The sequence below is a fragment of the Hippoglossus hippoglossus genome, chromosome 9 (genome assembly GCF_009819705.1).
Source record: "Hippoglossus hippoglossus isolate fHipHip1 chromosome 9, fHipHip1.pri, whole genome shotgun sequence".
NCBI classification, from domain to species: Eukaryota; Metazoa; Chordata; class Actinopteri; order Pleuronectiformes; family Pleuronectidae; genus Hippoglossus; species Hippoglossus hippoglossus.
Genome location: NC_047159.1, coordinates 7,240,940 through 7,266,510, shown reverse-complemented (window position 1 = coordinate 7,266,510; position 25,571 = coordinate 7,240,940). Strand labels below are relative to the sequence as shown.

General features: G+C 44.3%; 1 protein-coding gene across 1 annotated transcript; it reads right to left on the bottom strand.

Moving 5' to 3' along the window:
• Positions 1-5,115: 5,115 nt before the first annotated feature.
• Positions 5,116-24,766, bottom strand: hic2 (hypermethylated in cancer 2). The gene is made up of 2 exons (XM_034596144.1): positions 23,893-24,766; positions 5,116-13,091 (listed from the first exon to the last, which is right to left on the bottom strand). The coding sequence occupies exon 2, from the start codon at positions 13,009-13,011 to the stop codon at positions 11,257-11,259; it is 1,755 nt and encodes a 584-aa protein (XP_034452035.1). The 5' UTR covers positions 13,012-13,091; positions 23,893-24,766; the 3' UTR covers positions 5,116-11,256.
• Positions 24,767-25,571: the final 805 nt, after the last annotated feature.

Here is a 25,571-nt window from a genome sequence, read left to right as displayed (position 1 = left end):
GTCTTATAATTCATAGCAGATTATTTCATTGCAAAGACTCAGAGATGCAGAAACTTTTTGTCTTCATTTCTATAGGATTGTGTGCAGGTCTTCAGTCTTTGTGCCCTTTATAAGTGCACTGAACTCTTTTGTGTGAGTTTTCCTGAACTCAACCAAACTAGATTTAAAAAAATTAGATAAAAAAATGGTAACAAACATATCTTCAAGTGTTTTGATGATTTTTTTTGTTTGATAACTGTTGTTCCAAAGCAAAGAATAATCTTTGAGATGCAACTTTTAAGATAACGTGAATGAGAACTCCTTTACAAATGCAAATTCAAACATCTGCATTACCATGACAACTGGGCAGACTCCATCTGCTGAGGACTGTGTGACGTGATCGCACCGACGCTTATGCACTGTAACAGCTTGCAGTTTTCAAAATGGCACCAAGACTATATAGACATAAGTACTGATTTAATCCCACAGACGAAAAGATTTGTTACCTTATTTCTATGGAGCAGGTTGTAGAGACTGAAAAAACATGTTTTAAAGATGTCAGGGAAAGTTTAATGAAAGTCTCTCTAGTAACTTTAAAGGAGAACCACACCATCGCTTGGCTAAAAAAATAAAGAAAATTCACAACTTCCCTGAGTGCACAGAAATTGTACCATGACGCATGTCAGCTGGCCTTTAATTCTTATTTAGCTCTGAAAATGGGATAATGAGTATGATTACCCAAATGGATGTCTTGGAGCACAATAATCTAAACTGTCTGTCACAAAGAGAAAAAAGGATCTGTGCATTTTTGTGTGTGTCCGTGTGTTACAGCTTACAGTACCACTCTGTAAATGAACTGGCATTAGCATGCTCTGAAAGGAGCAGAGCTGGGGTCTGAAGGGAGCAGGTGAAAATCGCACTTTGAATCATTTCCCCTCCCGGTCCCTGCCATTGTTCCTGTCCTCACACATGGCAGAGGCAGAAAGAAAGGATCCTATTATTCCGGCCCAAGCCTGTTCTCCTCGTTTATCGTTTAAAGAGGGGGAAGAGAGGGGGAATATTCTGATGGAAAGCAGGGCCTCTGTGGCAGCCAAGCAGTTGTGTGCCAGCTGAAAAGACTCCGCGGGCTGAAGCTGCGGCGGTGCCCACCACCTGCCGAGTTCTTTCTCCTTCATCTCTCCCTTCTCTCCCTGCTCTCTTTCTCTGCCTTTCACCGTCAAGCGCTCGGTGACTCAGCAGTCCCGGTTCAATTCAGGCGGAGGCCTCTGGAAATAAAGAGAAGGGCACAAAAAGAGAGAGAAAAGATTAATTTCTCGAGTGGGAGAGTGAAAGGCGGTGAAAGAAGCAGGCAGATACATAGGTACTGTATTTTGTTTTGCATTAAAAGAGAGGCCTAAGCTGCACCTGCCTGGGGAATATTGAGATGATTTTTTTAAGGCTGCTGAAGAAGCACAAAGTTTATCCAAGTCTTCCCGAAATCCAGACAATTCCACAATAACAACATACAACTTCTAGTGTGTATATCCAACAGTGTGCGCCTGTTCTGGCCTCGCCTGCAAACCGTCCACACAGGCTTTGGAAATTCTCCCCATGCTCACACCAACTGAATTTAAGATCAGGTATTGATGCTGAGAGTGTACTCAGTCCCCATCAATACTGATGGGTTATTGATGAAGGAGTGAGTGAATCCTTGTACTGCACTATCATGAGACTGGTACTGTCAAGGAAACGTACGTGTGTGTGTGTGTGTGTGTGTGTGAGGAAATAATGAGATATGGCTAAAGAGAGGTGTTTTCATATATATGTGCACACTCACACAGCAAAAATCAATGAAATCCTACACAAATGGATGTATATACCTTGCCTGCAGCGTTGCACTTTTGTGCCAAGACACGTGTCTTCCCACTGGGAGCGGATCCACTGCACTCCTCCCTAAGGAGGAGGGAGAGAGGGAGGAGGGCAAGGGTAACTACACAGATGGAGGGAAGGGCCCCACAGGCAGAGGCAGGGAGATGAAAAGATGAAGCAGAGAACCTGTGTTGGAACCTGGAATGTACAGGATCGAGCTTTCTATCAGACGAAAGCAGCAGTGAATCAACATTCCCCCGGATGGTTCCCCCTGCTCTACCAGGGGCAGCATTTCCTAATGCTTGTAGAGACAACCTGGGGCTCCGAGGCATTAATTCCACACATTGTTAATAATTGATGTGCATCAAAACACTGAATATATAAATGCACACATGATCAGAATGTACAAATTCTACTTGTGGGTGATCTACTCTCTCAAGGGGGTTTTATCAGTCTGATTTGTAGTCAGCTCCACTATCAATCAAACAATATCTTTCCTCATGCTTTACAGCAACTTTGGACCAATAGCAGATTATTTACAATAAGTGTCTGTTTGCATGGTGACCACAGTCAATTAACGTTTTTAACTGGTTTAACTTTTACACAGCGAAGGCAGAAATCTACTCGGAGGTGAAGCTGCAGAAATCTCTCACAAATCTCAATGTCTCCAGCTTTAGAAAGTCCTACTGTTTTGCTAAACATTGCTCAGACACACAGAAGATGAATATTTCACTCTGTGCAAGCTTCAGAGACTCCAACTTCAGTATAGTGGAAATAGGCGGAGAATGACAGAATGTTTTTTTTTCTGATGAATTTAGAAAGCTTTACAGGGAGGAAAAAACCAGGACTTTAAACTAGTTTTTTGGGACATACACTTTCACACCAGTCTTACATGTGTGTTAAATGTAAAGCTGGAACCAGCAGCCAGTGAACATAGCTTTGTACAAAGATTGGAAATGGTCCAGTTAAATGGTGACAACAACCAGCAGGGCCAGCACTCGATAACAAACTTTTTTTGTTTAATCCATCCAAAGTAGTGGTTTTATGGGCCTGGCGTTTCTAAGCTTATCTTATTTTATGTGGGCACTTGAGAATTGTATCATCTTCTTTTTTACTGCAACTCTAATAAACAAAGCAAATAAGAACTTCGAGACAATGTCTCACCCTGAGGTTAAAACACAGCCAGTCACCAAGACAAGAGAAGAGACCTTCTGTTTAATATCAGCTTGGAGACAAGGTCATCTGGCATTGGAGATAAAGGCGGGTGTGTGTGCGTGTGTACCACTTCAAACAGACGCTGTCCATCTCCCTCGCCCACCATGGGCAGGCCAGGCGTTTCTCATCCACATTCCTCAGATTATAGAGGGACGAGCAGAGGCAAGCCTGGACCCACCTGGGCAGACCCTGGTAAATTCCACTCATGCTCGCAGACCCACTGGGAGAAGTGGGGGCACTTTGGGGGAAAACAGCATTTGCATCTCCCTAAGCTTTGTGCTTGTTCTCAAGGTGCCAAAACTGTTCTCTGCGTGAACGACCTCGGGCAGGCAAACAGGCCCTCCAGGTCTTTGCGGTGGGTAATGTCCACTCTGTACCCACCCACCCCTCCACTTTCACCATTGTGTTTGCGTGGCGCTGATGTTAGGGGAGAGAGGGGCTCGGGAAGGGGGAGGGCAGGGTAGGGCTATCGACACCAGGGCCATTGTTTCTCGGCGACCCCCATTCAGGGTCATTTAGCATGTGACACCTCTGAGGGCACAGTGCATTACTAATGGCACAGAGGAGCAGTACATGTGCCAGTTCCCTACACTCTGACCCGAGCCAGGATGATGTGAAATAAGGCAAGAGAGATAAGGGTGGAGGGGAGAGGGGGTGGCAAAGGGAGAGAGATCACAGATAAGAAGGCAACAGAGGAACCTGATGGAAGGATGTGCTGAGAAACGCCAACTCGAGGCCGACACACACTGAGGGAGCTCATCTACATACCTGAGGAGGGCGTGTGCACGAGTCTGTGTTAAGTGTGTGTTTACTTTAAGTGATGGGGAGGACAGCAGCCCACAGCCAAGGGCATTTCTACCTGGGCATCAAAAGGAATATTAGGAGACGCTGGGGGGGAGGGGGCTGTAGACGGCTTGGAGAAGGCCCTGCGTTTACCACAGCTGGGTCAGCTACAGGAGGTGCTAGTTGAAACCCACGTCAATAGAAGACACATATGTTTAGTTTTCATCGAGATTTGAGGAATACTTCAACATTTAAGTAAATACGCCACAATATAAGAGTCTGGTTCCCTATTTTCACATGAGGACTGGAGGTGTATTACACCAGAGTGATGTTTCTTTGTTGTCAGCCGTAAATGCCCCTGAGGTAATGTTAGTGTGGCTCCACTTGCAGAAAGTGCATCAGGATTTTCGAGGCATTTGCCGTGAGCACAAAAGACTTATGTGGTTGTTTGTGACGGGTCCAAAAGTAACAGAGGCAGTAAAACTTTTTAAAGGGATAGTTCACCCAGAAATGAAACTTCACTTGTATCTACTCACCCCTATGAGGGGTGGGTGAAGCGTTTGAGTCTCAGGGGTAAAGAGTTTTGCAGTTGAATCCAATAAATAGGCTTAAAACTTGGTGTAAATCACACTCATTTCGAGTCGATTGTGAATATCTGGGCTTCTGGACACTCGTATGACACCACACGAGCAGTATGGAGGCATGTTAAGTTTTTTTTTAGATATATTTTTACATCTGAAGATAGGTCACTAATTTCTTCAATTGTATTGGATTTGGCTGCATCACTGTTTACCCCTGAAACTCGTGAAAAGTGTTTTGTGGACTCAAACCCTTCACCCACCCCTCCATTGGCATAGTGGCGTGTAGATAATGACTGAATTTTCATTTCAGGGTGAACTATCCCTTCAAGCCCACTACAAATTAACTGGATACTAGTGGATAACTAATTAGCAATATTTCAACCACAACAATGATTCAAGGCATCGTAAAATAAGTTGTAGAGGCACAAAGACTCAATCTTCTTGAGTCATGGCTCAAAAATCATGACGACATGTCAAATACAGGAAAACTGCTTTTTCAAGATGGACCAGTGTCACGATTTGAGCCGTTCATTGATTGTACATAAAACAAGCCCGAGGCAAACGGCACAAATACCTGAAATGAGACGAGAAACATGAGACCTGCGAGTTGGGAGACATTATTCTTTAGGTGCTATGTACAAACAGTATCACTTTACACCAACACACTAAATAAGACTTGTTCTCAAGAGACAAACACACAAAGCCAGTCTTGGTTTTCAATCAAGCTTTTAATGAAAAGATCATAAAATAACAGTTTATTTTTCCTCACTGCTGTACATTAAGACTGCAAGGTTGTGAGTGCTGAGGTCAGCTGTATTACACTTTTATGACACTTTGAGTTTGCGAGCCCCATCGCTATGCACGGCGGTGGCTCTGACCTGAATACGAGCTCTCTGAGGAGTGGAGATAAAGAGAGAGCCCAGCCTGGGTGCTGCCAAAAGCCACAGAGAGGGGGTCACAGAATCCCACCTTAAATACTGCTGTGTGTGTGTGCGCATGTTGGGTTGTGTGTGTTTGAAGTCTAGACGATTGCATCTGTCTTGTGTCGCGTGAGCGGAGGTGTATGTGCGTGCATGCCAGCAAAAGTGCACCTGGGTGCGTACACCTTTGCATATGAAGTGTTGTTTGCCAAGGGGGGGGGGGGGGTCTTCTTGGCCTTTAATTATTCATCGGCAAAGACACTACATGTCCATTCCAGAGCCTCTCAGCCCACGGATCCTGATACATTATTGAGAGGCTGTTCCTGAAGAAAATGGACCAGAGAGGAAGCTTGATACACCCACTTCATGGGCACCTCCACTAAATCAACTCTTCAAGTACTATTTCTTATTTTAGCAGCTCATCGTGTCTTTCCATTAACGCAGAGCACATCAAGGTGACACCGTGCCTTCAGAAATTTACAAAACAGATGTAAATTAAAGGTTATATATGAAAATATGCTGCTACAAACTCGATTTTAGAAAAGATATTTTGGTTACAGATGGACGGCAAAGAAAAAAAGTATAAATAGTGAGATTTACTACAATGAAAAACCAACAGCACATTTCTGTAAACAACAAAAGTTTTGAGGTAATTTGGTGTTTTTTTTTGTTTTAGTCACTACTGCACACTGTCAGCGGAGGTACAGTTAATACTTATGTGAAATATAAAATGCAGCAGAGCAGAGGGTACGGTCGCCTGTGCATCAACAAAGATTACAGAGGGTCAAAGGGCTAAAGCAAGGGGTCAGGTGAATCTGAGATAAAGCAAGGGACAGTAAAGCTTAGACGAGGTTTAATGGCACTGGGGGCCATTTTAAAACTGGCTTTGGTTCAGTCTGCCGAGGTAAGAAGGAACATCTCCATAATAACTGGACAGACCAGCCCCTCGACTATACAAATGCCTGGAGAGGATGGTAGGAGCAACAACCGTACATTGTGTAACAACAATGCCAAGAAACGAGATGGAAACTTGAATGCTAAGAGCCGAGTGCAGCCTCGGTTGAGTTTCCTGCTTTGTAAGTTCATTTTTAAAGCTTTTGTAACACTGCATAATGATATGATATTCCAACAGACACACAGCAACAATGAGGAGGTAAGAAAAGAACGACAAAGAGTCGACTGTTAGTTAAATGGGAACTGATGAGAGCGTCCGGGTCTTCCCAGAGGCTTTGAAAAACATACAAAGTGCACTTAGTAAAGCTATCTCACCCAAGGTTTCTACAATCCTCCAACGTGGAGCTAACAGACACTAAATAAACAACAACATAGAACATCACGTAGAACAGATGGAAGAAGTGGCAAGTGGTTTAAGACTGTAACAATAGTCGCGGAGGAATACGAGTGTTCGGCGGAGAGGAAAGTTGAGTATGTGCATATTTCTGCTGTGTGAATGTGTGTTTTGAATGGCAGCAGCATGGCAACACCCAGGGAGAGCAAGTTTGAAAAGATACAGTAGCCTCCGTTCTGCACAGGCAGGTCGCAGCGTCCTGCCTGTGTCCACAGACACACACACACACACACACGGGGTTAAAGTTCAACTCCCCTGGTGTGCAGTCATCCAGCGAGAACTCAAGAACACACAGGATCAAAAAAACACCCATAGTGAATTAACATTGAAATCAAAACCCTACAGACTGTCAGGTGTAACTGAGAAAAGATGATATTAAATGCCATAGACCATTTTTTGAGTTTGGAAAAAAACAAAAAAACAACATCAGTTCTCCCACATAATAGTCAACTTCACAGATTGTGGTTAATGGCTATGTATTGTGTCTCATTTTTGATTCTCAGCTTGAAATCCTTTAAACAAAAATAGAACAAAAGAAATGGGGTCCTGCCTCCACCTCAGTCTCACACACTGAGCTAATTCTTTGCAGAGGTGAGGGCAGGACCGGAAATAAATACATTCATCACTGACAATAGACATTTGATAAAAAAAGAACACTGTCGATAAGTGTTTGCACCAACTTTGTATGAGGCTCGGCCAGCCAGAGGTTTGTGCTGCTTTCACCCACAGATCACAGGCAGCTAAAGAAAACGCTTTCAAAACATCACCAAAGCAGTAAAAATAACATTAACATTCACAGTTAAGACAACCAGATAAGCCTGTTTACATGCAGTGAACAAATCGACGCTACATTCTCCGGATAGGTTTCAAGAACCGCCAGCATAAGAGATGTACCATGTTACTAAAACCACCCAAATCACTCCGCCCACCCACTCCTACATATTAAGAGACCCAAGCAGCAGAGGTAGTCCTCGAGTGCACTTGGGTATAAACACAGACACACAACATTCAGCTAAAGACCCCGACTAACAATGCCTTTTGATTAATACATCAAGGATGCACTGCACACCCCCATCGCCGCAGTCCCATCTGAAGACAGGCCAGAGGGCAGGGGGACTGGGGCGCAAGGTCACCCCAAAGCCAGCTGGCAGAGGAGGGGTGGGGGTGGGTTCCCCAAAACCGCACACCCCTCCCATTAATTGAATATGCAGCAGTTCACCCCATGTTTGACGCTATGCTTTTATTTTGGCAGCAGCCTCTGTGGTGAAGCATCATTTGAAAAAAAAAAAAAAAAAAAAAAAAAAAACAAAACACAAAACCATCTCTCTGGTTGGCCGAGCCTCAACTGAGGTCTGTAAAACTGTAAGAGTTTATGTAAACAATGAGATAAATACATATGTTTCTTTTTAGAGCCACACATGGTTCCATAATCATTCAAATGTGCTTTGGTTTAAAAAATAGTTTGTGGATTTGGGTATGAGCTTTTTTTTTTTTTTTTTCTTCTTCTTAGTTCTTTGTACAACTTTGCAACTATTTCTGAACATACTGTGTTACTAACTAAAATGTAGACTTGTTTCGAGCTGCCTCGCCTTTGTCAAGGCTCTTTGTGTTAGTTGATAAAGTACCCCCGTTTGTCTTAAATATGAAACTAGTGTTCTGCTTTTCCCATATGATTAAAATACAGAGAAATCGATACAATACTATGTCTTACAAATGTAGCTGAGAGTCTGCATTCACAGATGCAGAACAATCCCTGAAGTATTTGAATAGTAGTAGTACTAGTAGTAGTAGCAATAGTAGTAGTAGTAGTAGTAGTAGTAGTATGGTCACAGTTTGGAGTTCGTAGTTTCTTTTCTTTCTTCGTTATGTCAAGCAAGCAAGCATTCAAATGCAGCTGCAAAGTCTTCTGCAGAGATGGCTCGAGATCTTGTACAAAAACACCTTTTGCACGACAGACATTACGCTGTACTGCAGTAAGTGCTGACAAGTACAATGACGTTTGAAGGCAATGCATTGTGGACTCCCGCTTAAGCTAGAAGAGATCACAAGCAACAATGGATCAGGCGATAAATAACATGTTCGTGGTTGGAGGGGGTGGGGGTTTGGGGAGTTTGGAAATTTCATAGATGTACCATGCAATCACTAAAAAAAGCAACTGCTCAACCGCAAGACGCCAAACATCCAACAGAACCAGGTAACAACTTAGGGAGTCCAGGACGCAGGTACCTTAAACGGTAGTGATGTTTGTAACTGTAGCTGATAACAAACATTTCACAGACCATAACATGAGGACGAAAAAGAGGAATTAAAAAAAAAAAGAAAATCAAGAAGACAGTTAAACCAACATAAGAGAGGAATGCCTATACCAAAAACTTGTAGTGAAGGTTCATGCTCCACAGCGTAACTGTTCAGAGTCGATACACTGGACAGGTTTCAGTGAAACCTACAGACAACAGAGGGGTCATTCATTCCCATTTTGCTTATGATGAGGTAAAGCTTTAGAGGTTTAAAATAATTTAAATTCACTCTGTGATATAATGAAATACAATCAGGTACAAAAGGATGGTGCAGGAGACGATGAGTTGTCCAGCTGTCCAGTGCATCTCTGCTTCTCCCTTCTAATTACAAGTTTCCACAAGTCTGGCTCAAAAAACTAACAAGCAACTTGAACTTCACATTAAAATTCTGATTATAATTCCTATCTTTTTTTTTTTGCTTTTTGTATTTTTTTTTTGGTCTGAACAGAACACATACAATGTCATCAAGTCCTGTTTTTAAAGTCAGGGAATATAAAGTGATAAGGACTCTGAAAACAAACAAAAGAAAAAAAAAAAAAAAAAAAAAAACATTTAAAGGGAACATGTTTTAAGCTTTACCGGTTTCATCAGGTGGTAAAGTTTACATCATACCAGCCCACCAATCAGCACAAGCTTTCCTTGCAAACAACAAGAAGCTTCCTCAGTCTCAGAGTCATTGGCCAAAACTCCATCAAAAGAGAGGATTTCTTTGTCTGGACTTGGAATATAATTCATAATTTGTTTTTATACAGCAAAAAAAGAATCAAAAGCAAAATAATTTAGTATGCTATATATCTTAAGTACATCTTTTTAAAAACTTTGGTTATGAACTTGTCTAGCAATGTTTGTTAGTTAGCTCTGTTCTCCTCAACATTCATAAGATCTTTGGAACACTATACATCTAAACTAACTAACTCACTAACTAACCACTATTTGCTCCAGGCAGGAAGCTACAGTACACTTTGAGGTGGGGCCACACTGAGCAGGGCACCCGAAAAGCTATAGTTGACAAGAAAAAGCAACAGCTAAAACAATATTAATGTGTAAAATCTATGAGCATTAAAAAAACCTGTGTTGAGAGATGGGCAGGTTAAAGCATCAGGTGAAAAGTTACCATAATCTACACACTTTTTACAATTAATTACATAGGAACTTTCAACTAATCAACATAGAGTTCGTAAGAGTAATCAGAGGTAGCGAGGTCACAAGCCTATATAAATAGACTTTTCTTTTTTTTTTTCTGAGGGGAGGAAAGCTATACAGACAAAAAAAATAAAATAAACGTACCCGCTGAACGTAATGTTCAGGCTAAAACACCCTTTTCTTACCCTCATTAAACCCCACCCACCCCCCAAACCAGATCCCTCCCCTCCACAAGAAAAATCCCAAGACCTTCCAGTTTAAACATTCACTGAAACATTACAAGTTCTTTAAGTAAAACAAGTACCGCAAAGGGTTCATCTTTCCAACCAGGATTAATTCCTGGAAGCACTAGCAGGCAAAGCTGAAAACAATCCTCTCTATATCACTGTGCACAGCTGTAGAGAAGGACTTGGAGAATCTGTGGTCTGTAAAAACTAAAACTTAATCCAATGTTATCCCACCATGAACCTTCTTTCAGGACTTTCAGTTAAAGCATGCAGATGGTCCCGAACCCAGTTATCCCTCCTCGTACATACAGATCCCCGTCACCAACGTAACAGAGGACATAAAGCTGTCAGGGTAAAAATAATCTTTTAGCTGAATTATTGCCAGTTTTGTTTGCACGGGTTTTTGGTCAAAACAGCACTGAAGTGCAGAGGGGACTCTCGAGTTAATCTGTCTGAGGAACAATCTGAAAAACTCAGAGACTCAATGCTCAAAGGTAGAGGAGAGGAAGGTTGCTGAGGGGTATGAGGTGAGGGGGTTTGACATTATATTAGTTCCCACATTCACATTTGAGAGACTTGCAACGCAGACCAGAAGTCTTGCCACTCCACCATGGCTTTCGTGACTTTGGAGAGTGACAGGAGTACATTGTTCATCTAGAACTCCTGAGAGGTGAGCGAATGATATAAACGACGACACGATCCCTGCGTCAACGAGATCCCACCGTCACCAAGAGCCCACGGTGGCTAACAGCAACATCATTCACTTAGCCATGGTGTCGTAAACTGGAATTCATATGTAGAACTATGCGAGTCTGCATGTGAATGCGTTTGTGTGCGTTTCTTTGCTTTTGAGATGGAAAAAAAAGGTAGAGAAATGTTTTTTCGATTCCCAGAGTTCTTTGGCTTGATGCATTTCTAAGAGGGTGAGGTGTGCATTCTCAGGTGACTGATGAGGTTGCGCTGCTGGGTAAACTTCCCCCCGCATAGCTGGCATTCGTACGGCTTCTCCCCAGAGTGGACCCGCATGTGCTCTGTCAGACGGTACTGGCGTGTGAACCTCATGCCACACTCTTCACATGCAAACGGCTTGAGGCCAAGGTGGCTGCGCATGTGGCGCGTCATGGTGCCTCTCTGGGTGAACATTTTGCCACAGATGTTGCAGGGGAAGGGCCTGGTCAGCCAGTGGCTCTTTTCGTGTTGTCTCAGTGTTGCCGGGTCTTTGTAGCTCTTACTGCAGACTGTGCACTTGAATGGACGCGTTTCGGAGCCAAAGTTGGAGGGACCCACAGGGGCAGAGAGGTCCTCCGCCTCCTCCTCGTCTTCCTCTTTCACGAAGGTCCCCCCCTCTTCTTTGATGTAGAGCTCATCCTCAGTGTGAGTCTCCACGTGAGCGTTGAGCTGCTCGGAACTGGGGAAGCCCTTACCACAGGGAATGCACACGTAGAGGTTGTCTCCGAATGCTGGCTCAAACCCTTCCTGCCTGTACACATAGTTGGCGCTCTGAGTTCCCCCTCCTGTTCCTCCTCCACCTCCGGCACTCTCTCCATCACTTTGACCGCTCTCATCGCTGTGGTCCTGGCCATTCTCTCCTCCCTCTTCCTCATCTTTACACTGGAACGACTGGTCCGAGGCGAAGCTGCTACCACTGCCCCCTCCCACGCCAGAGGAGCGGCCATCTTTAGGACCCACAATCACCCCATTAACCAGGGGCTTTTCGTGGTCTTCAGACTTCAAACCTGACGCCTCTCTCTTGGGCCATTCGTTCTTGCGAGCACCTTGTCGGGATTTCTTCTGGGGTGGGGGCCCGTCGGGCTGGTTTGGGGTTTCCTCTGAGGTTTTTGAGGAAGGGTTGAGCTCCATGGTTTCTGTGTCTGCACCTGGTAGGGTGGCAGAGGAGTCATCCAGTGAGGCACTGTTGGTTGTGGATACTGAGGCAGATTGAGGGGATTCTTGGGAGTTGCTGTGTGGGCTGAGGGCGTCGGTGGCTGTGCCCGCAGAGGGAGGGCTCTTCTTGGACAGGTCTAGTCCAAGGTCGGGTTCCCCAGCACTTCCTCCACTGCTGAGGTTACCATTACTGCTGCCATTTCCCGCGTTCCCGTTCTTCCCAGAGCTGCCAACAAACATCTCATCATCTGACAGTTTGTCCCGAAGGCCTTCATCTGGCTGTGGCTGGTCAGCGTCAGAGGGGGTTGGTGGATAGTGGTTCTTGGGGCCAGCAGGGGTAGAGGAGGAAAGTCTCTGGTTGTTGAGGCGTAAGCGGCTATGGGGACCTGGCGTGGAGGGTTTACCTGGCAGAGGTTTCCCACCACTGCGCTTGAGCTTCTTTCTGCACAGAGCAGCAAGGTCATGGAGCTGGAGGTAGCTGGCTGCTGTTAAGAGGGCACTGAAGTTCTGCTCACTGCTCTGGTCCGATGAGGACAGGAGCTTCCCAGTGTAGATGAAGTCCAGCACTTGTCTAAATACAGAGGGATTAACCATCTCTGTATCCAGGTTAATGAGGTTATCGTGGAGGACCAAAGATTTGAAATAAATGCTGCTTGCGGCCAGGATGTTCTTGTGGGCACGGAAGAGCGCATTCTCCACCACGATGATGACATCACACAGGAAGCCCTTGGCTCTCTGCTGGTTGAGTTGCAGCAGCAGGTGTTTGGCATGATTTGGCAGTTCCATCTCCACCTTCCTTCCTTCCTTCCTTCTTTCCTTCTCTCGCTCGCTCTCTCTCTCTCTTCCTACACGAGCACCACCTGAAGCTGAAAGAAAAACAATGAAAAAGATCATCAGTGTTACATTGTAGACATGAAGCAGTGTTAGATTACATCCACACAACTACATTTTAGTTTCCATCTTTCAAGCATCTATAACTGAGAATTTTGGAAATGATGCAGGTTTCATTTAGAAACTCCAGAGACGAGAGTTATTCAGGACGAGCTGAAATGGAGACGTTTGAAAACGATGATGCCATCACCTGCGTTCACTTCCTGATTGCTTGTTATATGTCACAACAGGACTCAGAGCTGTGAATACAGAGCATTGCTAACACTTATTAGCAGCTCCACCTTCTCGTCTCTACAAGACACCACTACTCTTATTTTTGTTGTCACTGTTGCTATGTAATGCTATATGTTGTTATACTGGTATGCTCATGTGTACATGAGTGGTCATGTGATATGTGTTTTCATGTCAGTGTGGATGGGTGATTACTTCTGATAGTTCGCTGATCTGGATGAAGATCATTTTAGTTCTTAAACTGTTATGGATGCATCCTCAGACTGATGCTGTGTCAAATAACAGATAGATACAGAATGTAAGGCAGGGAAAATAATTAAAAGAAAAGTAATTTTTCCACATTTAAATTGATACTGTATAATAAAAAGTAAAATAAAAAGACCAAGCAATGCATGCAAGCGTATTAGATGGGCCGTGCACAGGCTTAATGGCAGAACAGTTTGCTTTGCTCGAATGCAGTGTGGTTTTGTGCAAGTCTGATATAAGTTCTACTTTACTGCAGCCTGTAGTAGGATTCAAATTCAATACAGTTTTTTTTTTAATTACAGTTGCGATGCTAACATCCGACATATCTCACAATAAGCCGGGATGTGTCATGACTCCCACTGTGAGAACATCAATCCAAGCTTTTAGCTCTCTGAGGGATATTAGCAAACTGTTAGCACAGCGTGCCACATAATCCCACAGCAGCTCGGAAACTGGAACCCTTCCCTCCCTCTCATCTTCCTTTTTAAACAAATTGCAACCACACATGGATCAAGTTCTGATTGCACACATTGCCACAGTTCTGGCACAAAAGCCAAAGGGCGGAGAAGAACAAAGGGTAAAGTAACTACTTTTGTAAAGGTGGCTCCTCTCTGCTTCTCTTCCCTATCTCAGCGGAGCAACTCTAGTTTCGGTGGGGTGCCCTCTTTGGAAACGTGGCTCACCCTAGACCCATTAGGTCATGGTAATGTCAGCCCTGCCCCATTGTCTCTGGGTGGGGGGTGTCGGTGGCACAGCAGGGCCTGGGGGGAGGGATTAGGTGACACCTGAGCAGGTAAAACTACACAGGAGCTGGGGCAGAAGGGGGGGTAGTGGTTGGTGGGTTGCTCAAAGACAAGGACACTACCACCTGATCCTCCAGAGAGGCCCTCATTTATGGAATTAGGGCATGAATCTCATACACCGGTAAACTATACACTGACTAACTATTACTAACCACCGTGCTCCACTTCTGTTCTGACACAGAAAACATAGACATGTGCAACAGTGGTGTTTGTCAGTTGAGGCAGCATCAGGGTCAGTCCCCGACTCGTGTTAAACACGATTTAAAAGCTCTGGGCACGCTGGGAAAACGAACATACATCTTTAATGCCCCTCATCAGGGCAGGGTATACCGTATTACAGGAGATTAAACGGTAATGCAGAGAAATGCTCGGTTCAAGCTGTAAATACAGATGAAAATGTGCCATTTCAATGCAGTGCCAACTAAGAGATTAACTGAAAACCACATTCTATATATGTAACAGGAAAGAATGCAGTGACTCCTCAACTTAGGTTTGAGAGACAGATGTGTGAAGCCTGAATACGACGACATAAAAGTGACATTTTAGTAGTTCTCCATCACCATGTTTAGCTGAATCAGTTCCTATATATTCAGCTTGAATAAACAAGTTATTTAACAAGCATATGTTGGATCTATATGCTTCCCCAAGGACTGTGACATTTACAGACGCCAAAGAGAGAACAAAAACCACCAAACTGAAGAAGACGTGAATGAAGGAGGGGGATCTGTTAGACGTGTCTGGTCAGGACGGCAACAACAACCCTGGTGAAATTAGTAAAAAGGGAGATGTCTGGCTGATGAACCAAAGCCAGCCCTGTTGGAACAGTCAGGGTAGCAGATACAATCAGCTGGAGTGATCATTACTCCCAGCTCCAGGCCTGGGCTTGCCTCCTCTGCTTTGACACTTCAAGTCATGGTCTTCTTCCCCTCCCCCGTCTTTCCGCTGCTCCTCTCTATCCTCCCACCCTCACCAGCCTCTCGCCGGGCACTCAGACACATCCCAGGAACAGTTTTGTTGTCCCCCCAAAACGTGAAGCACAATGAGCCATTCTGCAATACATAACCAAAGATCTGCAGTTGGGTCGCGGAGTGTGCTGCAGGGGCGTATGGCACTCGACCCTGCAGGCGGTAAGGGAGAGGAGGGCTGCTGGAGAGAGAAGGGCCTCTGCTATGATGCCAGCCAGGAAGCCATATATCAGTCAAGTCTTTCTCTTACCATACACACACACACACACACCTCTGCAGGCTTTATGGGGGGATTCAAGAGGCTTTTCCAGCAGACCAACATAAAAGGGGGCTGGGCTCGGAGTAGAGGAGCCAGCTCAGGAGAAAAAAAAAAAAAAAAAAACCTCTCTCTCCCCACCCCCCCCTCCTCATCCTGAGTTCTCTCCCTCTCTCTCTCCTCCCCCCATCACCCACACAGCTACCCTCTCCCCCTGGCCCCTCCAGTGCTGTGCCGTGCCGGCTGGATTCCAGGGAGCTGCTAATGGATTACGGCTGATCTATATGCAGCTAGGGTGGGACACGTGTAGGCCCAGCTCCCCTTCCAGTGGTGCTGCCCAGGAAAACAGGCTTAATACCACAGGGGAGAGATCGGTCTGCACCATCATGGCAGCTCCATCTGCGAGTGCTCGGAGGTCTTTGCAGACTCCCACTACCATACTGAGTCTGTTCTTCTGTTACAGTGGAACCATTAGAAAGACGATACTGCTCGAACAGCTAGAATTGTGTTTCTAGTATGCAGGATGACTAGTTCACGTGTGTGTTTTTCAAATTGACAGGTAGCATTTCCTGCAAGGTGGGATTCTTGCATTATTATACCCTATGCAAAAGCTGACAGGGGGGTTGAGAGATGGCATAGGAGCTGGTCAGGAGAGCCACGAGAAACGACACCAAATATGGCACCACATACCAACCAAAGCCAGCCCTGGGCTTGGACTGCAGACCAGGGTAGATGTTGCCCTTCAAGCGCAGCCACGGGATCAACTTACTTTGCCTGCACTGTTAACCTTTTCAAAAAGTGACTGTGGCATAATGATAGAGGAGCCAAGCTCATTTAAAAAACACAGCAACCTACTGTTTGGCTTCAACCTTGGCTGGTTTCAGGGGCCTGCTGACGAGGAGATGAGCCGACAGGGATGTTTGCGCAGACTTGACAGACAAGTTCAGGATAACATATCCGTGTGTTTGATTGGGACCGAAAACATGGTGAGCATCAAAGTGCCCCCAGCGGTGAATTTATCTCAAGTCTTCTTTAAATTAAATTGGTTACACGAGAGAGCCGGACGAGCTGCTTTGACTTCATGTCAGGGCATCCTTTTCCCAAGGAGTTTACGGATTAAACAGTGAGCTGGTAAAACTTTCAGGAGTCTGTGTTCACGCAGCGAAGGTGACGGAGAGCAGTGGGCTGTGGCACTAATCTCCTGAGCAGAGGGTAGAGAGCCAGGAGAGAGGGCAGAGGTGAGGCAAAGTCCTGTGGCGCAATAACAAAACACACCCTACTACTGTGAAAGGTCATCTGCTAACAACCAATCGAAAGCAAGACCGTGCAGGATTTTTAAAAAAACATATTCAACCTCGGTTTTATTGCAGGGATATATATATATTTTTAACGACAATACCTTTAAACGATACAAAGTAACAAAACTGCGAAGGATTGTCACGCTGTGCAATGAGGGATGGGCAGATGAGACAGATTTGCAGGTAAGCGGAAAGAGAGCCAATCATGTACACAAGCATAAGGCCTTGATGTGTGCGCACACTCACGGACAGTGCACTTAAACACAAGCACACAGCACACGCACACACACCCAGAGAGGTGGGCAGAGGGAGTGGGGGAGGGGTTAGGGGGATGGTACAAAGCCAGTTTGAAATACAAACACAGAGCAACCACCTCAGAGCCATTTCAACATGGCTGACGCTGCTGCATGTGGGTAAGGTTGATCCAAGCAGGAATCGTGGGGACTGCGATTATCCGAGTTTCGGTTCGCTCACGAGTGAAAGGACAGCTCACAACACAACGAGGAGATTAAACCGAACGGCTGTGCTTTTCACCGACTCTTCACCACCCTGCGTGTTCCATTGCACCTGTGTTATATCTGCTGCACCAGAGGAAACACCGTAAACATCTCTGTGACACCATCATTTCAGTTTTAAGACATCACTTAGAAACTTTACTTCACAGCAACTGCGGAAAATAAAAACTAATTATAACAGGTTACGGGTAGAATAGTAATTTTCCTCCCATATCTTTTTTTAAACTGTGAGCATTTGGCTTAGAGAGAGAGAGAGAGAGAGAGATGATCATGTGCATGTTTTACAAACAGATTACTGTTCCGCTGTGAAACCGACTCCTTTATTTCTGTTTGAATCGATAACAATGATGCACTTGTTCGAGCAATGATGTTTGCTTTCATCCTGCCACAGCGATACTTTCCCTGTCTCAAGTCTTTGTCATGGACACAAGTACAAACCTTTTCAGCCTCATATACATGGCAAAGAAATCCGGTTCCTCCAGCTGAAATCTATCAGAGTACACTGGGTTTTTTCTTAATCCTTTACCCTGATCGAACCTGTTTTTTGGTTTCCATAATGTTTAAGAAGTCAAGTTGCAGCAGAAAGTCAAGATATAAGAAAGTTATTTATCCACAATCAGCTTCAATCAAAACCAATCTTAGGTTTTTGCACTGAATGTAAAAACATGTCAAAGTCTTGTATCGAATTTCCTCCAGTGATATATAAAAAGCTGGGCTATTCACCCAAGTGCCATGTAGAACACATATGGAGGTTGTTTTTTTTTTACAAGTAGAAACTACAGATGGTGAAATAAGTGAAATCTCCTGCTGTGATCTTTGCTTGAAATAAAAATCCTGCCAACACTCGTCTCCGTGGAAAATGGTTGAATAGCTCTGACGCAGAGTGTCTGCTGGAATTCTGGATCCAATTCTAGTCCTAATCTGCTCAGAAAAGCTGCAGGAGAGACGTCCTGCTGTAAAAAAGCTCAAGAGAGGTAAAGACTGATCTGTGCCGTCTCAGAGACCAGAGTTTGCTGCAGAACGGTTGGATATAAATACACGTGAGCGGTACATTACAGTGTCCCGGCTATAGTCTGGGTAGAAACCATCCAATTAAGACCAATCTTCTGTCAGGCAGTTCAGCCATGTTGCAGACAAACAAGTCCTGCCCAGGGTGCAGTGCAGTGAAAAGAGCCCCGTCCATTTCATCACAGGAGGGGGTCAATGTCTGCTGTGTACCCCAGATGTGCCAGTGCTATGCAGCATGGGAAGAAAAGGCAAGAATCCCTTTCACACACACTCACTCGCAGCAAAAACACCTTTTTCTCCATTTCAGGACCTTCTTGCACCAGTGAAAAACAAAAAAAGCAATAGCGTGAGTCCAAACCTTTTTTTCTCCTCCTACATAACAACATAAACAATGAGCCATGAATGAAGGTGTTCAGTGGTGTGCATGTCAGCAACAGGTAATACTAGACACTAAAGCCACAGCCAAGTCTAGAGGGAGTAACAGGTGTACAAGTGTACTCTCTCATGCGCGCGCGCACACACACACACACACACACACACACACACACACACACACACACACACACACACACACACACACACACACACACACACACACACACACACACACACACACACACACACACACACACACACACACACACACACACCTTTCTCAAATGTCCCCTCCCCTTTATTGTTGTGATGGTGCTGGATACAGGGGCCTTACACTTCTCCCTGTTTCTATAAACCATGGCCAAGTCTCATTTAGTTCAACATTATTTATAGGCATGGGACCATTTAATGACAAGGTTAAAAAGGCGCAATAAAACAACAAGATATCAGTTTACAAATGGACAGGACGGATCAGAATGTCAGATTTAAGATGAACTAAAGGTATGTGAATATTAAATATGCAGTGTACAGGTGACATTTATACGAAGCTAAAGCAGAAATGTCCAGCCAGTGTTCCTCTCTTCTCATTTACAGAGACTCTTTCATTGTTAATGACTCCCACACTAAAGCAGCACCTGCTGAGTGAAAACACTAATAAGCACATACATGATGTTGTTGTGCTGTGTTTGTGTTCTACCTCATCCCAGCTGGTTTCACCCATTCATCCGTTTGTTCCTCTCCTACACGTCGTTTCAACACAGTCAAAATCTGCAGCAACACTTCTCTCATTTACATGTTTTTGTTTCGGTTGCAATAGAAAATGTATGAAATAGTGAGTGAGACATGGGCCAATAAGACTCCATGTAGACTAGAATTCACCTCCAAACCATTCCCAAACCACTGTTAAATCCTGCTTTCATTCCCTTGACATCATTCGACAAAATCCCAACACAACAGATGTACTGTGATTTCACTTATATTAACTTATATTTACGTAAAAATTATCTCTCAGTGAGAAACTTAGAAGCTCGTTCATGTCGACATCAGCTGCCGTGTGGTCAGTTGAATATGATGCAATACACTGGCGAACGAGAGGAGCAAAGATTTGTCCAAAGAGTCCTTAGAGTTGTCGTGTTTGTTTTTTCGCTGAAGTCTTAAAAAGTCTGTAAATGTGACCACAAAAGGTGATAAGATGGCAACACAGCCTGTAAATGCCCCCTGGTGACGCAACAGAACCGGTTTTGCGCCAAATCATTTTGAAAGGTCAATGGCTGATGGGGAAACTCCAACACTCAGCCAGCCGAGCAATGGTGTAACTGGATCAGTCAGTGTGCAACAGCGTGTAACTGCGTATGTGGCTAGTTAACAAATAAAAGTACATTTAATCAAATAAAATGACATCTTACAAATGTATCTGGAGAGATCGAGAAAGAAATGCAGAGTACATGACTTTTCTTATAGGAATGAAAAATCGAGTGTTTTAAATGCGAGAGTTAATTTTGCTTTGCTAAAAGGTTCTAAAATGTAAACATGACTTATTTGGTCAAATAATAAGAGATGACATAGTTGGTTCTTGGTTAAATTTGCAACCTGAATGTGTGTTTACTGCTAAGAGAAGAAAGAGTAGATAAAAGATTTCTGTTGTTTGACTGAGATGAACAAATCTAGGTATATAACATCTAACCCAGTCCCTGTTGACCTTTCTCATCTGTAAACTGTTGCTCTCTTTCCTGCTGCCGTGGGTTTGTGTATCGTCTATGCTGCATTATGTTTTGTCTCAGTTGCTGCATCCACAGAGCCCCTGGAGAAACCAAATAAAGATTAACACAAACGAGCAGTACTGGTTAGTAACTGCCAGACACGCCCACACAAACACTGAATCTATCTGCGTACGCTCACTGAAAGCGAACTAATCAACCACTTCAATAACTAGCGAACATATGATTAGTGGGATAAAATGCCCTCTGTCTTGAGAAAATGAACTCTGCTGATGAGATAAAACCCACATGACCTGATGCCTAATGCTTATGTTAAGGACAGAGGGCATGTTGGGCAAGGAGAGATCCTGCATGGTCCCAGGTTTTTACAGAGCTGCCACCCCCTCCCTCCTCCAGCCTTTACACAGTGCACAACCTTCTGGCTATCAGCACTACATTCCACAGACTGTCTTCTTCTTAAAGAACAACAACCCTGCCCCGAGGAGTTTTCCTTTTTTGCCACAGAACAAACCAAATTGCCCTCGAACAGAGCAGAACAGGCAGATCCGTGTAGATACGACAGCCCAGCGCCGCGATCTATAAGTCCTCGTGCAACATGTCAGCAGAACATATAGCCTAAGTAGCCTTCTTACTGCATTGTGCTGCCCACACACACACACGACACCGTAAGCCATGATCACAATGTACACAGGATACTATGTGTGTATTGAGAAGGGGAAGGGACAAGTAGGGTGAGGCAAGACCAACCGGCTGATCATGAGGATCATGAGGCAACACACATGGGCCTCGAATTACCCTGCAGGCCCCACTATGTAGTCCATAGTAATCAATGAAACTAGTCACACTGATCAGTTGACTTGATTAAATTAACTTCTTTGACATTATTACGAGACGCACCCATGTGTACATATGTTTATCTGACAGCACTTACAAGATGCTGATGCTTGGGCTGGGACATAGAATTACAGAAGACAACGATGGTTACTTAATGACACTTTATGGCCAAAGTTTCCTCTCAGTTCTCACTTTGTTGTGACAAATTTGAACGTATTCCCACAAGAGTTACTAGTTTCTGCATACCTGTATAAGTCTGTAAGACAAACTGAAAATAAAGTGATCACATGAACAACAGACTCAGTACATTGCCAGTCATCAAAGCGGTTACAGATGTAGCATTGTCACCATCAAATGCTCAAGGCAGCACGGCCAGGAGCATGACAACCCTCACCAGATTAAAGACAGTGGGGAAAGTATTTAGATGCACAACATCAAGCCTTGAAAACATTTCATCAATGCTGCCGGACAGCTGAAAAAGCACAGTTCAGCTAATTGAGTGGCCAAATTTCAGGCTGGCAGGCGGAGCAACCGCACACTTTAACTACACTTCTGGGTGGGTGCAACCAGCCAAAATATAATCCTATGTAATCTTCAGGTTATAGGCTGCCGCACACTTCAACCCCTGAACGGGGCAACAGGGTGTGAAAACAGTTGGATTTATCTACGTATTGCACTAAAGTTGTGACCAGAGCCACAACAATGATGTAGAAATGTCTCGACGTTAAAAGAAAACTGTGAAAATGTTGCATTTGTCAAAAACCTGAACAAACCGTCAACCTAAAACGATTTAATGGAAACCACAACAAACAACAATCTCCGGGTATATAGTCTATGTGAAGAATAAAAAAAAAAACTGTTGACTTTGTGTGATTCTGCATCAAACAAGGCAATGAACAACTGTTCTGTTATGCATGAGGACAAAAAGACACTCACTGTGGCTTCAACCACACATCTTACACACAGACCTGACTGTTAATGGACAAGTGAGAACCTCTGACCCCTGGGGAGACACAACTTATCACTCATATCTCAAGACTGACACCTTTCAAGCAAAAACAGGCAAAGCTACTTTGAGAATTTACAATTCCTATAACGGTAACACACACCGTCCTCATAAAACAACAAGTACATCAGTACCATTCAGGATAGAACACAACAAAAGTCCCTGAATTACATCTTGTGTACTGAGTGATTTTACTTTGACAAAACAGACCTGTCCTGGAACTAGAAAATTGACACACACGCCAAAAAAAACAGCAGCCAGTCAAAGAAAACCACATTACTGACATTCCTGTGCCTTATTATCTCCATGCCCCTTGGTACTTTTAACAACTCTAATCACCTGAGGAGCCAGGCTGCCTTCACACCTGAGCACATACACTGCTTCAGTTGCTACTCTGGTGTTTGTGTTTGGCCAAATAATTAAAAATATATATAGATATTCAACCTGATGTGACTACTGGGGTTAATTAGGATGATAATTGACGTGAGGAAATCAATACCATGCAACAGTGTTTCTGCAGAGGAGCACTCATGGGTCACAATATAACGTTACACCCACACTGTAGCTGATCACAAAGATGGTCGATGTAAAGCAGCGGTGCACCTATAGGATATTAAGACATGCACAGTCCTCTGCATCAGGGGAATTCACGTTAATACGAGCCCACGTTTTAAAACCTGGCGTGCACGTTGCGCTGGGTATATTAGAAAGTAAATCCTGTTACATTATTTTGTAATTAGCCCTAAGTCTGAGGTGGCTTAACCTACATATAAACAATGAAGATGACACCGTATCTGCTGCAAAATCACTATGATTATCAGCGCGATTGCGCAATGTATCGTGCGTAAAACCCCACAGGATCAGCCCCCGGGAATCATTAAACGCAATGCATTTGTTTATTGTCGTACGTTATATCGTTACATGACAGCGATCGATTCACGCGAAACAGCGATCAGCTCGTTACCTTCCATCGGGACGAACGATTCAATGAACTCAGTGGATTGAACCGGAGAGAGAAAACGTGGTAAAGTGTGTGAATATGTCTACGTGTGTGTGTGTGTGAAGCGCAGGGACGTTAGAGGATCCTTTTCTGTGGCTTTAACGTGCTTTGCCAGCCTGGTGGTTGTTTGGTACGTACACACACACACACACACACACACACACACACACACTCGTCCAGTGAGGCATCTCTCTTTTCTAAAAAAAAAAAAAACGCACGACGCCAGATAATAAACGCCGCGACGTTTGCAAACATTTGTAAATGTGGATGGAACCGGAGCGGTGGTGGGGACGAATGAGGTGTGATTCCTCGGCTTGCCAAGCAGGCTGGTGTGGAGCCGGAGCAGGCACCGAGCGGAGCCCCCTTTTTGTTGGCACGCCATGGAAAAAACAGCACCGAAAAAGCCCCCGCGATCCTTCCATCCGAGGGAAAAACAGCCATCCGGGGAGAAACGCGCACAAAAGCGGCTCCGCGGCGCGTTTACGCTCCGACTCAAAGACGAAATAGTGCGGTTAAATTACCTTCTTACATCGGTAGGGTCGTTCTCAAGCGTTCTTTGCCATCCTCTTGCTCATCTCACAGCCTTCGGGACGCCATGTTGCAAGCTTATGACGTTAGGCTTCCTCACCCCTGACCCACATTTGAATAGGAACCAGCCCAGAGTGCAGCAGAGAAAACATCCCACTGTGGGAGGGTTTGGCCACTTTCCTTCAGCCCCAGGACCCCTGGCAAGTTTACCTGCAAGATGGCAGGGGGAGAGAGAAGAAGGAGACGAGGAGGGGGATACGTGCTGTGTTCGGGGCCCGTTCCTTCCCAGCAGCTCCTGCTCCGTGCTGATAATACAGCTGAGTGCGGGGCTGCGCTGGGAAACATGTCTGACTTCATGAGGGTGCTGTGTGTGATTAGTATGAGTTCAATTAAAAAGAATAATAACATTTTTTTTTAAAGAGGGGGTTGGAGATTCACTTGCAATAATAAAAAAACACGTGTTAGAAGGGGATGTATTAAAAATAAAGCATATTGTTGTTTTTTTAACACAAATGTTTGAATGAAGAATTCCAAGATTAAAGAATCTAAGCTTTATTGATTTTATATGACTTCACTGTGTTTGGATATAAAAAGCTCTCTATTGCGGCCCCAGATTAACTTGACATTTCTTGCAGTGTGTTTTCTGTGCAAATCCAACATGTCATGTGTTTAATGCAGAAAGCAGCATTAACCGTGTGTATCCGTGGGATTGAAGATGATACTCTCAGTTCGAGATTAATCTCAAATCTGAATAAATGACATAATGTGTTGATCCACTCTGTGTTTGGCTTTCATAGACTCCATATATACAGATTATTTATACCCTGCATGTATTTGTCTATTATTTGAATTACATGTTTTTATTTTTATAAACATGTTTTTATTTCTGTGTAAAGCACTTTCAGCTGCATTTCTTGTAGGGACGGGGCTACACAATAAAGTTTATTACTGTTGTTATTGTGTTGATATTCTTTTCTGGATGTTGAGTTTGGTGATTTTAAACCTGAGTTGGCCTCCTGATGTAAAGGTGTCAGCAGACAGAGAGGGGTTGTGGGTCAGAAGGTGGGCACCAGATGTGCGGAAGTGTGGAGCCCTGCTGGCTCCTCCTCTCAGCACAGAGGACCCGCACTCAGCCAATGACAGACAGGATACGAACACACTGGGTTTGACCAACAATTCATTTATTGGATCTGTATCAATGCTGTTTCTTTAACGGTGGCATCTGACTGAAGCTACTATTGAATCTCATTGTCCACATACAGGCTTTAAGGGCCCCGAGGAAACTCAGACGGGATCCAGGTATTGCGCCTCCCTTCGTTTCTCCTCATGGTTCACATCCCATCATGGTTGGCTGATGGCTCCGTGCCTAAGCGCGCTCCTGACACTGTGTGGTTGCCGCGGAAACTGCATCCTCTGCGGGGGAAGCTGGGCTCACGCATCTCATGGGTCATTGCGTTATCAAAGTGCTGAGACTCACTACACGTGTTCCTGTATTATTGCTCAGCCTGGCTGAGGATCGAGTGGCAAACAGGTGATACATCTTACACAGCATAAATCACAGTGGGAGTTTATACAGGGATTTGGACATATTGATCTAATAGATCTGCTACATTTCAATGACATACATTTAAAAATCAATGGAATAAAGTTGTTTAAAAGCACATAAGAGTCA